The sequence below is a fragment of the Tenebrio molitor genome, chromosome 2 (assembly GCF_963966145.1).
Source record: "Tenebrio molitor chromosome 2, icTenMoli1.1, whole genome shotgun sequence".
Lineage (NCBI taxonomy): Eukaryota > Metazoa > Arthropoda > Insecta > Coleoptera > Tenebrionidae > Tenebrio > Tenebrio molitor.
Genome location: NC_091047.1, coordinates 11,569,620 through 11,582,928, shown reverse-complemented (window position 1 = coordinate 11,582,928; position 13,309 = coordinate 11,569,620). Strand labels below are relative to the sequence as shown.

Below are 13,309 nucleotides of genomic sequence, written 5' to 3'. Positions count from 1 at the left end.
CAAGGCTTCCCTGTTGAAGTTTGTTTATATCGTATAAATAGATGTGGATAACATAACAGACAATTCTGAAATCATGTAATGAAATTGCGAGGAATCGCGGCGGCCACCCTTCCAAACACTGACCGTACTCGGAACTGCTTAATTTCACTCATTGACGGAAAAGGTTACAAAGTGTTCAAATCAAAATACCGAGCTCTTTAAATTTATTATGAGTTTTATGATGAATTACGAGAAAATTCTAGTAAAAAAAATGGAGATTATTTTGCATTAAGTACATAAAATATTGTTACATAAATTATTATTATTGCAGAAATAAAGCACTTGAATTGCATAATCTCTATATTTTAACCTATTTTCTCTCGGAGCATTGTCGTACGTCATATTTAATGAGGGTTTGAGGTATGACAGATATGACAAATAAACTCCGCAAGATCTGGTACATCTTTATATGCATGAGGAACATGAGAACATTCCAAAGACATTCGTAATTATCGCCTCATAATCACCGGATCCTAGAACATTTATTAAAAATGCAAGAACCATTACAGAACTTGAAGCTCTGCATGTAGTTATTTTTCAGAATGAGAGAAATCGGCAGAAGTTGTTTATTTATTAGTCAGTGATGATCGCGGAATTAAGGTGTGATTCTAGTTCTGTTAGTAATTAAAAGTGTATCTGAGGAATGGAGGAGTAAGATTGTGAGTGAGGTCACATATTAAATTCCGAAAATTTAATATCTAAATAAGACAATATAGGATTTAATGGTGGCACAACTAGACTGCAACACGGCAGTAACATTGGCCATAAACAACAATGCACGCGAATATAACAAATAGAACACAGTATCATATCATAAACGGCTAATATAACCGGCATGGCATTCGCCAAATTGCAACAAAACTACTTGGCAATACCTGCCATCAAAACTCACTTCCCGGAGTTATTACGGCATAAAACACGGCTCTAAACTGCACTCCGCACATGCATTTCCCCCACCGCCCAAGTCGTAAATGATATACCCTTTGCCCCCTCCAGCCTTGCAATGCAACTCACTTCACTTGGCCGTTGCAAGAGTGACAGTTGATTTCGCGGTAAGGTTGCACTAACGCACATGTAAACGCATCCGCAAGGTCCCGCGCGGAGAGGAGAACCTGTTGCGCCTTGGACTGCTCCGGTGCCGTGTGGTGTGAGTGTCCCCCTATGGAATAGGACCATGTCCTCCGAACAGGACTTCGACTCGAAGATGGACGTGAACGCGTCTAGCACCTCGGCCTCCCCCAGGACGCCCCCGAACTGCGCGCGGTGCCGCAACCACCGCATGAAGATCGCCCTCAAGGGCCACAAGAGGTACTGCAAGTACCGCACGTGCAAGTGCGAGAAGTGCCGCCTCACGTCGGAGCGACAGCGAGTCATGGCGATGCAGACGGCCCTGCGGAGGGCCCAGGCCCAGGACGAGGCCATGATGCGGACAGGGGGTCCCCTCGAGCCCCACGGGCTCCAGGTGCCCCAGAAGAGCCCCTCGCCCATTCACACCCTCGAAAGGAGCCTCGATTGCGACTCGTCGGCTTCGTCGCAGTGCTCGAATCCCACTCCGGTTATCAGGAAGATGACTCCGGTTCCTGCTGTGCCGTCGAGCACTTCCGTCAATGTAGGCACCATAGGTGAGTCCGTCCCACGATCATTTTTTCGCCGTACGAGCTTGCCAAAAAGCTATTTTTGAATTAAACGAATCGGCGAGCTTAGCGTGTGAGAAAGAAGCTTAAATTGTTGTTCTGACACTTACACGCAGAGGCAGGCGCACATAAATAGTTACCACGTGCTTATTTGCAGGCAGATATCTCTGGTTATTATTAATTAAGACGCACGCAAACCATGCCGAAATCCGGTACTGGAATGCAGATGTAACAATCGGATGTGTTATTTTGACCATTTATTAATTCGACTGCACCGGTTTTTGCATATCGCCGGAACCGGTCAATGCGGTTTTAATTACCTACAGAAGTTGATTTGATTCAATTTACTAATTGTTTTCAATAAAAACCCTGCATAACGAAGAATTGTTTAAAACGATATCAAAAATAATATCTGTTGCAATTACTCATATTATAAATCGTTTGGCGGTGTTTCAATAGTGACCACAATTATAGCCACAACTTACTAATGACTTCACGCGAGGTGTCAGAGGAGATGTAGGCAATCCTCCTAATTTTGTACCTTGTTAACCACTGTAATTATTTGACCACCCTGGTTGTTATACATACCACGTAGGAAGTACGTGGCCAATAGTGTAAACGTTGGTTTGTCAGTTGGAGTTTTCACAGAATTTTATCGGAAGTATTTTGTAACTCAGAAGTAGGTAGTCACATTTTTTTATGATTCCTCGTATACTAATAAAGGAAACAACAGATATTGTGAACAAACAGTATCTAGTTCGTACAAGTAAAAGTTTTTTTATTTGTGGTAAAAAATTAGATTTATGTTTCCTCCTATTTAAATGTTTTGTCTTCAGTCTTTGGTTTCGAAAAAATGCATTAATTTAGCACAGTTTTTTCTTTCGGGTATTGGGTATTGTATACATTAATTACATTTTCAGGACCAACATTTTGCCTGCGACTTTGCTCACGTATGTTAACGTTGCAACAAGTTCAATAGGTATCAAAATGGGTTTTTGTTTTTATTTTTAGTGTCTCCAAAGGTTCTCTGTTCAAGTGGCCTCCTTTCAACTACTGAAGTGTTGTGAAAAAAATATGTAGTTTCAGTCAATTTAAAAAAAATTAAGTCCGTTTGAAAAAGTCTAACTTAACAAAGTGAAAAAACAAGACGTGAGGTAATACGTCCGCACGCCGCTTATCATGCGTGGACGAAAGAGAGATAGCGAGGGGGACTGACTACAGCGTGATGTACTCGGCATAGTTTTATCGCAACTGCATAGGTCTCAGACGTCATATCATGATAAAATAAAATTCAGTACATGATCAAACATTTTAATTTTGTGACAGACTTTATTTGAAGAAAATCGAGGTAGGTGGGTTTAAACAGAATCAGATAAGTATTCTCAAAACTGCTAAAATATCTTTTGTTTTGCTTAAGTAACCCAGAAAGGTCGAACATTTGTTTAAATGTCGAAATAACAAACATACACTCTAATTACGTATAGATTTTTTTTTGTTGTACTCCTGTCACCGTTTGTCTTTGGCTCTCCATTAGAGCAATCATTTTGAGCAAATAAAAAATTAACACAGTTCAGTGGCGATTCTGTTATCAAAACAAACAGCATAATTCTTATATTTATTATTATGTTACGTTCCTCGGATTCCAAATGACTCGGAGATTTGTCGGTGTGAGTTCACAAGCCGATTTAATGGGGCCAATTGGAATATTATTGAGTCTGGTGTGGTTCCGAATTCGTGATGTTAACGAGCGTGAAATGAAGAATATCCACTAAACCGGCGAACCACATATTTTTGTTTTTTTTTTCATGAGCCAAATACATTTATAATAATGTATTTTAGAGATGTAAATCGTCGTAGTTACCACATTCTAACAATATTGAACAGTGATATAGTGACATAGTGTCTTAAAAAAATGTGTTTATTTTGTATTTATTAGCAGTTTGAGGTTCTTACTTACAACGACGCGACGTACCTGAATAAATGAAAATTTCTGGCGTTTGGTTTCCCAGATGACTAAAATGAATAACAACAAAATGAGAGTCATTGTTTTGGTGGTCCTAATCATATCGGTTGTTCATTTAAATTTATCCTCAAAGTTGGCGTTGAAGAGTCGATTGTGAACGCAACACTCGTCAGTCTGCAGAGTAAAAACACAAACAACGCAAACAGTGAGGTTAGATTTAAACAGCTGATCCGTGATCTGTAATGCGTGGTGGGTTCACAATCGACACTTAACGCCTACTTTGAGGATAAATTTGAATAAAACTGAACACCCGATGCAAAAATGTGTATGTAAAATTATATCAGAGAAAGTCCAAAGAATGACGTTTTGAATCTTAAAGTCAAACTTTGCCCCAAAAAAGTTTTTCTTGTACCATAGGTATGTGGGTTATATTAATTAAATGTCTAATGAAGAAAACCTTAGTACTACATAATTATGCGTTGTTGCTATTAAATTGTGATGCAAAGTGACGGATTTATTTGATGGTTTGCCTTCCAGTTTATATTCAGATATGTCATTAATATGTGCAAATTATTTTTCTCCCTACCGGTTAGAAATGTGGGCTGTGGATACCTCATTTGAGGTGAGAAAATTCAACTTTCTCGCTAAGGTAAGAAAGTTAATCATGAAATGTTTATGGTAAAACTGTACCAAAATACAAATGTCAAAAGTGTCAAAAGTGAAATAAGTTATTGATAAATGAAAGCCAATTCAATGAAGTAAGTTGGTAGGTCAATCATATAATCTGGAAAATAAACAGATAAGCTAGGTAGGTAGATTACTTTACCCTGTTTATATCAAATTTTCGAACAAACCTCAAATCTTCAAATGCGATGACAAGTTAATTAAACAAATAACACAGCCTACTATTCAGTTCTCAAAATTTTCATTTTAATCACGAATATAACCATCTTTTTTTACTTTTTTCAACAAAGTTGTGCCGGTAGGGAAAAAAATTGTATTCAAACCTTGTTAAGAAAGTGTCCTTGCAGACCTTAGGCACTTACAAACCTCATCTACGACTCGGTTTATAATCTTTGCCTGCGGTCTGCAAGAAACCACTTTCTTACCTTGGTTTGAAATATACTATTACATTTCAAGGTGTAAAGTAATCAATTTCGTTCCAGTACCGATTTGTAAGTGCCCTGACTTTTTTTTCGACGAAACCTGATACTTTTTAGTGGGACTACTTTTATAAGCTTTGCTTTAATTTGTTTAAATAAATTAATAAAATAAAAATAAATTATACTGTGAAATTAAAACGTTATCATTTTCACAATAAATGAGCCTTAAAGATTTATTGATTTAAAAAAAAAACCAGCAGCATATCGAACTTACTGTTGGTTATAAAAGTGAATGAAACACGTCTAGAATTTTTATCTTTTTCTGTTAAAAATCATTCGAAATATTCTGCACACCTACATGTTTACACAATAAATACTACGTGAATAATTGAAGCATTTCTGAATTGGTTCAATTGGTTCATTCCGTTTTATTCATGTCTTGTTTATGAATAAACGTCTTCTCAAAAACCAAATACCGATATCGATTTATAAATTTTATAGCTAGAGATGCATTACAGTGTTATTTTGTCTCGTCGTAAAAGATTGTACTCTTTGGAATTTAAGCTTTTTAGGTTTAAGCTCAGATTAAACTAATTCGACGTCGCTGCCACTGGTTTACGATTTTATTTATCGTTTTGGTAACCGAATTATTATTCCCGCTCTTAATGAAACATTTCTATTTTTGATGTAAGTATTAAAACGATTGCAGTCAGTTAACTAATAAAAAACGAATTTAAAATTATTTGTAATAAGAACGAGGGTGGTTCCATCGCTTTATTGTTCAAGGCATAGCAGAAAAATACATTTGGTGTAACGATAGAACTGGTTTAATGCTCTCGCACAAAAAAAATGTTTATGTCTAAGTCACTCATTTAACTCCTATTATCATAGTTTCATTGTTCGAATATCAGTATACGTAGGTGGTGTTTTAAATTCGGGTATAAACAGTAACCACTTGGGACTAGATCTGGTGAGTAGAGCGTTACTCCAATACATATTTTGGAAATGTCTTTTCTGGGAGCTGAATAGAGAACCCAATTTGGTCTATTGAAAATCTAATGGTAAAAAAATACATATCTAATATCAAATTTACTCCAATGGAATTGTTGACGTAGATTTAAAAAAAACTTCTGCATTATGTTTTATGTTCGGATTTCAGCAGATTAAAGAGGAGCGTAGATTTTAAAACACATATATTATTTGTTTAAAAACGTCTTTAACTTTAATTACTTTTAATCTTTCATAGCGTTTCCATAAATGCAAATTTCTGTTACTTTGATTATTGCATAATATTGTATATTACAGATAATTCAATAACCCCAAACAAAAAACAACTCGAGATATGGTTCATGAGGAAGTGTTAAATTGTTTTACTTTTCTGATAAACTTTCTGTTATCCGCCTTTTTCCAAAATGTATCATCTTAATCAGAAGCATGTTGATATAAATAGTTTAAAAGATTCTAAACTAAATAAATAAATGGTTACATCATTTAGTATCATTTTGGCCTTATCTGTTGCACCAAGTAGATTTTTCCATTCAAATTATACTTATCTTGTGCAGTTATTGCAACTAGTTAAATACATTTCATTTAAAAAGTGAAAGATAAAATACCAGTAGGAAATACATAGCAACTTATAATTTAAAGACGTGTTGTTATATTAAAGCAAAACCCAAAGACTATCAAGTGACCTATTTATGTAGGTTCAAATCCAATGGCCTTTTTGCATTAAATAAACCTGTCTAGGTTCATAATTTACTTTTTTTTCTAGTTGTGTAGCTAAAGCGAGGACCATTTAGATGCAACCCATTATTACGCCTGCACACTGATTGCAATAATTTGTTGAAAAAGTTGTAGCACACCGAACGCGGATACTATCAGGTTAGAAGATATGCATTTTTTTGCCATAAATCAAGCTCGTGTGAGGTGGTAGCTGCTTTAAGAGATTTAGTACCGCTTTGTACAGTCACGGTGAAAATCAACCGGAGCTTTATCTGACGAAATTTGTAAGGAGTATGAATTTAATATTTATGATCATCCCCGTAACCATCTTTTAATCAGTTAATAGTACCTTGAAATTGCCGTTTCTTTTCTTTTTGTTGGCGAAAACAAGTTTTCGATGGTCGTAAATTCTGGTAACTATGATTTGTGCGTCATTTTAACGAAACGTGATGATTCACCCATATTTTAATTTTAATGTGGTAATTGATTGGAGTGTAATTGGTGATCACTTTCATTATGCACATAAATGAATTGAATTCTATTACTATTTGTCTAGATGTTGTCACATTGATTAAAATCGTCAGTTATTCGTTGACCCAGATTTTCGATAAACATTAACTGATTGCTGAATTTTTAACTACACATAATATAACAAGTGGTGTAATTATGGTCCTATACTGAATCATTTAAAGTGTTGCTCCGGTTTTACGAGTCATATCGTTGTTTTCGAGGTTTTTAAAATCGCGCAATTTGAACAAACATACGATAGTTTCTTTGTTTTATATAATCGCTGTGATAACCTCTTACTACCCCATTTCAGCCAATTAGAATATCTGAAAAGGGACATGTGACACATGAATTATATTCTCTGTGGGGAACGCACAGCAAAATTTGCATACACAATATGTACATACATACAAAGCTACTGTGAACACATTTTATTATGGGCTGTTACATCAACGTATCAGAACGTATTTTATCACCAATTGGTCATTTTTGTGGCCACCACTTAGTCTACCTTGCCATTTAGAGTACATGGAGACATTTTTGTTTTGATAATAAAACTTGCAAAACAGTTCTTTTCTTCTTTTATTCCTATTTGTTCTTTGCAACATGGTGAATATGAACAAAATCCAAATAGTGAAATTTGGAATTAAAGTTGCATCACTGTAATGAGCTGTCTAGCTGCTGGACGACTGTTGCAAAGTAGCTAAGTGATTCTACTCCTCCTTACAGTTGCCGACTGAAACATTGGACAGACTTGCAGGATTGCATTAGTGTTAAGATGTCATGATTCTTCTATAATTGCAACGCGTTGAGAACTTCAATTAGACTCACTTTACAATTTTATTATTTCGGCAATAAGACATTATTATGTGGCTATCACAGAATTAATCAGAACGTGCAGGTATTTAAATTAATCCTCTTTAATTGGTGAAGATAATCGGGAAACTGGTCTAATTGCTCCACTTTATCTTCGTAATTAATTACATTTAAATTGTGTTGTGGTGCAACATTCTGTCTTCGCTAAACAAGAAGCTGTGTAGAAAGATTTATGTTGAAGATTTTTTTTATGTTCAAGATCAAGAGGGCAAGTTGGCCAAGTTTTTGTCTTCTGAAAGTAAACATTTTACAGAAGTATGTCACTCTGTTGACAGATTTACTGAAATTACTAATTTACAGGAATCATGCTGAAAGGTGCAATTAAGTGTCAATTGATTTATAATTATGGTCTAATAGCTCTAATTGTGTTTATTTGCATTTGTACCCCAATGCCCTGATTGTTAATTTTATTTTCGTGGGACAGTTACTGTATTTAAAGTTACACAAGTTACAATCCTAGAAAACATAATTGTCTTTAATTTTGGTAATTAGTTCTCTTTTAATTGGCCGCTTTGAGTTTTTAGCACTAAATGGTTGCAAACTCTACTCAAAAGATCTACAAGATCGCTTATCTTGTAATTGTAATTATCAGGTCTAGGTTTGTAACTTTTTATCTTCTGTTCCGTGTGGGCAACAGTCGCTATAAAATTTGCATTTGTACGTTGCTGTCATTCTGTCAATCAAACGTAATTTGATTGAAGAATTACACAATAGCAATAATTTTATTTTGGATAAAGTTTAATAAACAGCGTGAAGTTTAATACCGTTGGTTGGTCTTAAGAAAAACATTTTGTATTGAATTTCATCATATTATATTTGTGCGATTATTTTTATTGCCGTGCGGGATGAATATCACGCAGGTTTTTTGAAAATCGCTAAAATGTCAGTTGCTCCATAAATTTTTAAATGAAACAATTCCTGTGGCATTAATAATAAGTTACAGAATACATAAAACACGAACGCCGACTTTAAATAATAATTGTAGTCAGACTTCTTTTTTTTTAAACAAAGTTATAAATCGATTTTCACGGATATAAGTTCGGACATTGATATTAAGGTCCCTTCACACTACGCACTTTTCTTCTGTAGCAAGACCAGGAAACCGTTTGTTTTCCTCATATATTTTGGTCTATTGTCTTCTATATTCTACTCACAGTTCTTCTGGAGAAATCCAAGTAAATTATAGCTTACTCTTTTACGTGTGCGTTTCTTCTAAAGGAGCAGTTGCGTATACATCTACTTATGTGGATTTTAATGAGTTTAATGCTTATTAATTGTAGTAATGACATCGTTTTGTTTTTAAGATTTTACGTTATATGTATCTTTGCAAGCATGGACGTGCGTGCGTGATGTGCGTTCGTTAAGAAGCTTTTGAATATGTAATGTTATTAGACATAATCTGCATCAAGTCGATTTTCTAAAAAACTCTGTCTTCGTTTTTTATCTGCTTTTATAATGTAGGAAATGAGCAATCGGTGTTTTGCTCTGGGCTGTGGAGTGACGTTAATAAATAATTCTGCCAAGTAACAGTACAACTTGGGCGGCGGACTTAATACAAAAGTCATGAAACATCGATGATATTAATCAAAATCGGTGTCTTTATGACAGAGATGGGGGTTAGTGGATACGCCTCTCGAAAATTTTTTACCAGTCTGTATTTTTCCCCATGAGGGTGATGTTTTTATTGATTTTATTGATTGGGTGGTCACCTGCTAAATTGCTCCGTAATTATGAATGCAATGATATTTTATAATAATTTTAGCGCTCTTAACACACCGACAGACTCAAGACAGTAATTTCTCTGTGGCCTTCAGCGAGATCAGAAAAATCCGGTGGCTCTAAGTAGTTACTGCTGATCTGAAAAAAATGTAATTGAGCTACTGCTACTGTACGTAGGGTTTCATGTTCGCAAACGCACACTAAGTGGGACGGTTGATATTGACATTTTAAGAAATCTTACACTAGGCGGCTTTTTGTTAAACAAATATTTATGCTTTATGAATTCAATGCGATCGAGATAAACCACCTTCTACCAACACTTATATTTAGTCTAGGGACATTTTTCTCACGCCTTTAGATTAAATCCGAGCTACAATGAACACAACGTTGTGTTCAATTGAAATCTTTCGAATCTATTTATTTCGTATATACAGGCTGTATCTGAAATACGTGTGTTAATTTCAGCCAGTGAAAGAACTCGCCAATTTATGAAACTTTTCTCTGTAACATTTTGCAAAATTCGCAAAAGTATTCCAAAATTGTTGGCCCCCAATTTTTACCAAATGAGCCGTTTTGGGTGATTAACTAGGCGCAATTTTTTGTAACCATGAAAATTTTAATTTAATTATAACAATGTAACTTTTTGACAAGGCTCCGTTTTTATCACAACAGAAAATTTTCGCCCGTTACCCACAGGCAGGTATACACTTTGATGACTAATTTATTCCAAATTTTAAATCAATTTGTAATGCTTTTTCGTAAAAATGTTATAGAGGAAAGTTTAATGAATTAGCGAGTTCTTTCTCTGGTCAAAGTTAACACACGTATTTACGATACACCCTGTATACGTAGCTAGTAAGTCTTATTTATTACGTGACAATAAGTTTATTTTATAAATTATTTATGCTAAAATGACGACCCACGAATGTATCAGAACTCTGTTTAAAGGAATTTAAAATATTTATCCTAGGGAACTCCATTTCGCTGAACTTTGACATTCAAATCTGCTGACATTTGCAATAAAATGAGACAAATTAACTACTAGAAGTAAATTATCAGTGGTATAATTATTATCAATGATGTCAACAAGTGAAAGAGAACTGCAGATCCAAAGAGTAGGACGAATCGAATGCGCTGCTCTGGTTTCACGAGTCGGTTTATTATCTATTTATTTAATTATTTATTTTTACATATTACTCTTTGCTTCTGACATGCACTTGTTTTCTTTTAGTTTTAGTTTATTGAAAATTAAAATAAAGTAAGAAAATTTTTCAGTTAATAAGCAAAAGTTAACTACCGTAAGTCCTTTATACCTATTTTTAGCAATACATATAAAGTAGTTTCCATTGAAACTTGTTTTATTGTTGATTATTTGTGTCATACATTTTATGTCTCTCTAACAATGACGACTTGCATAAATTGTTTTGAAATGTTATACATCCAGATATTCACGTGGTATAGACGCAATGTATTTACATATTTTATGAACACACTTGCCTTCTTAAATGTAATAAAATAACAGTGTCACAGTTTCTTTCGATAATTATTATTAGGAAGTTTGCTGGTCATTTTGCAGCATTTAAAATGGGAATCTTAATGGATGGATACTACGTGGTATGCTCACGTGAAAGTTGTTGCAGTAAGTTATAATTGTCTGTTTTAAAAAAGCATGAAGGTTGATCATGATTGTGCGAACATTGTGTTTAAGTGAAATTTATAAGCTCCATTTGTTTTCCGAACGGGTTTTGTAAACTGTTTTGTCTGGTTTTTCGGCTTTTTTAATGTTGTGCATTATTGATTGTAATTGTGATAATTTGTAGGAAATCGCTGATACGTAATAATCGCGATTTTAACACATCACCCGAGTGGGATGTGGTCAAACGACATGACAGTTTTAAAACAATTAAAAAGTGTTGGAATTCCACTTGCAAGGCAATCTTGATAAATGAAATGAATGGAAGCTCCGGTGAAATTAACGGGAAAAAGCACAGATTGGGCAATCAATTACGTTGTGTAATTGTTATCTCAATACAACGGTTTCTTCCTGTTTCCTTTTGACAGAAGTGTAACAACGTGCAGATAAATTGCATAATTTTAAATATGCAAAATTTGTGGTTTTAATTGTTCCTACGTAGTAATTTATTAAATTGTTTAGTTTAGTTTACAAAAGCTTTGGGTGATGATTAAATCATTTTGTTGTTAGAATAGGAATTTTATTATAACAGTGTAATTAATGTCACAACTAGATTGTCTTGTCTTTTTCTTAAATAATTTTTGATGCTACTGCACTGCAGAGCGTGTTTCGACTTGTTGGCATCAGTGGAATCTTGCACCTGATGAAACTGTCATGTTCTGTAATGTTTTGGTGTCTTTGTGACACCACTTATTTGCGGGCAGCTATAAAATTTTATTAGGTGCCAATAGTGTGGCGTTTAAGAATTCGAATAACTTTATCAACGTAATTCCCACATAAGGTTTACCATGAAAGTGAGATGGGTTCATTTTTACTTGTTATAACAACGGGAAACTATAAAATCTTATCGTGTTAGGGTTAAGTTTCTAAGTGTTAATGCTACGCAGAATAAGAAGTGCAATGTGTCGTATGAATAGTTGAAGCAAGGATTCAGTCATTTATAACCTTTCGACTAAACAGTGTCACGACATCGGAAATTACTGATCTTACAGATATTACATGAGGATCATTTCAAAGGTTACCATGTATGGTACTTTTCGCCCATTTGCCAACCTCGTCTTCAATCTCTGGACAAAAAGACTCACTTTTACTCTTAATGATATCATCTACTGAAAGTTTTTGGAATGAGTTTTACTCATGTTTTAAAAGATGTTACTAAGTAAACTATCACGCTAGGTTTAAGTTTTAAAAATTTCCTAATAGTAGTGAGATCTTATCCTTTAATTTTTCTAGTGCATATGATGAAGATGAAACAAACGGAGAAGAATAGTTGTTGATTCACCTTGCGGTTGAGATAACTTTTTTGCAAAAAATGTTTATTATAACTACCGTATAAAATCTTACATCAAAACTGCATAGTTTAGTGGTGTCGTGTTGTTTGAAAGCGGCAAGGAACAATTTGCGTGGGACTTGTTTGATAATTTTTTTTGAATAATTTGTGGTAATACTTCATGGGCAGAGGCGGTTTGGCTCTATAACAGAATGATTACATTCGGGCAATCGATAACTTTGCGTGTGTTATAAAAAACGAATCAATTGTTTAAGGGTGTGCTTTTAAATTTTTATGCTTGGTTTAATTTGATTTTTTACAATAGCAAAAAAGATATGCTCATAAAAATTTTATGTCAATATGTTTAATTTGATATTCATAATACAATATACCGTTATGTTAGAAATTGCTTGAATATTATTGATCCTATAAAATTTTAGTAATAAAATACACCCATAAACACCACGCTGGATTAAATATGTATGTTTCAACGTGCGTTAGTAGGATATCAATTGAAACTGTCTCGAATTGGATGATAGCAATGTTAATGATTTAAATATATTCAGAAATCAGTTTAATGTTATCTCTGCCAATCGACTTGATCCGGTGCAGGAATCTAGCGATTTTACAGCGGGAGGATTATCTTAAATTACGATATGGAACACAAGTTGATTAAAGTGTGAAGAAGAGAGATACAAAATAAAAAGTCGTTGGTTGCGCTTTATTACATTGTTGATAAAAATCTACAACTTTACCGTCGAGCTAAGATAGAGCTTACAAATG

At 34.4% G+C, this 13,309-nt stretch overlaps 1 protein-coding gene across 1 annotated transcript in view; it reads left to right on the top strand.

The window, feature by feature from the left end:
* The first annotated feature begins 1,054 nt into the window (after window positions 1–1,054).
* dsx (doublesex) overlaps window positions 1,055–13,309 on the top strand; it is a 125,053-nt gene continuing 112,798 nt past the window's right edge. Inside the window, exon 1 of the mRNA XM_069038060.1 lies at window positions 1,055–1,661. Coding sequence (XP_068894161.1) covers window positions 1,214–1,661 — 448 coding nt within the window. The 5' untranslated portion in view covers window positions 1,055–1,213. The remainder of the gene's footprint in view (window positions 1,662–13,309) is intronic.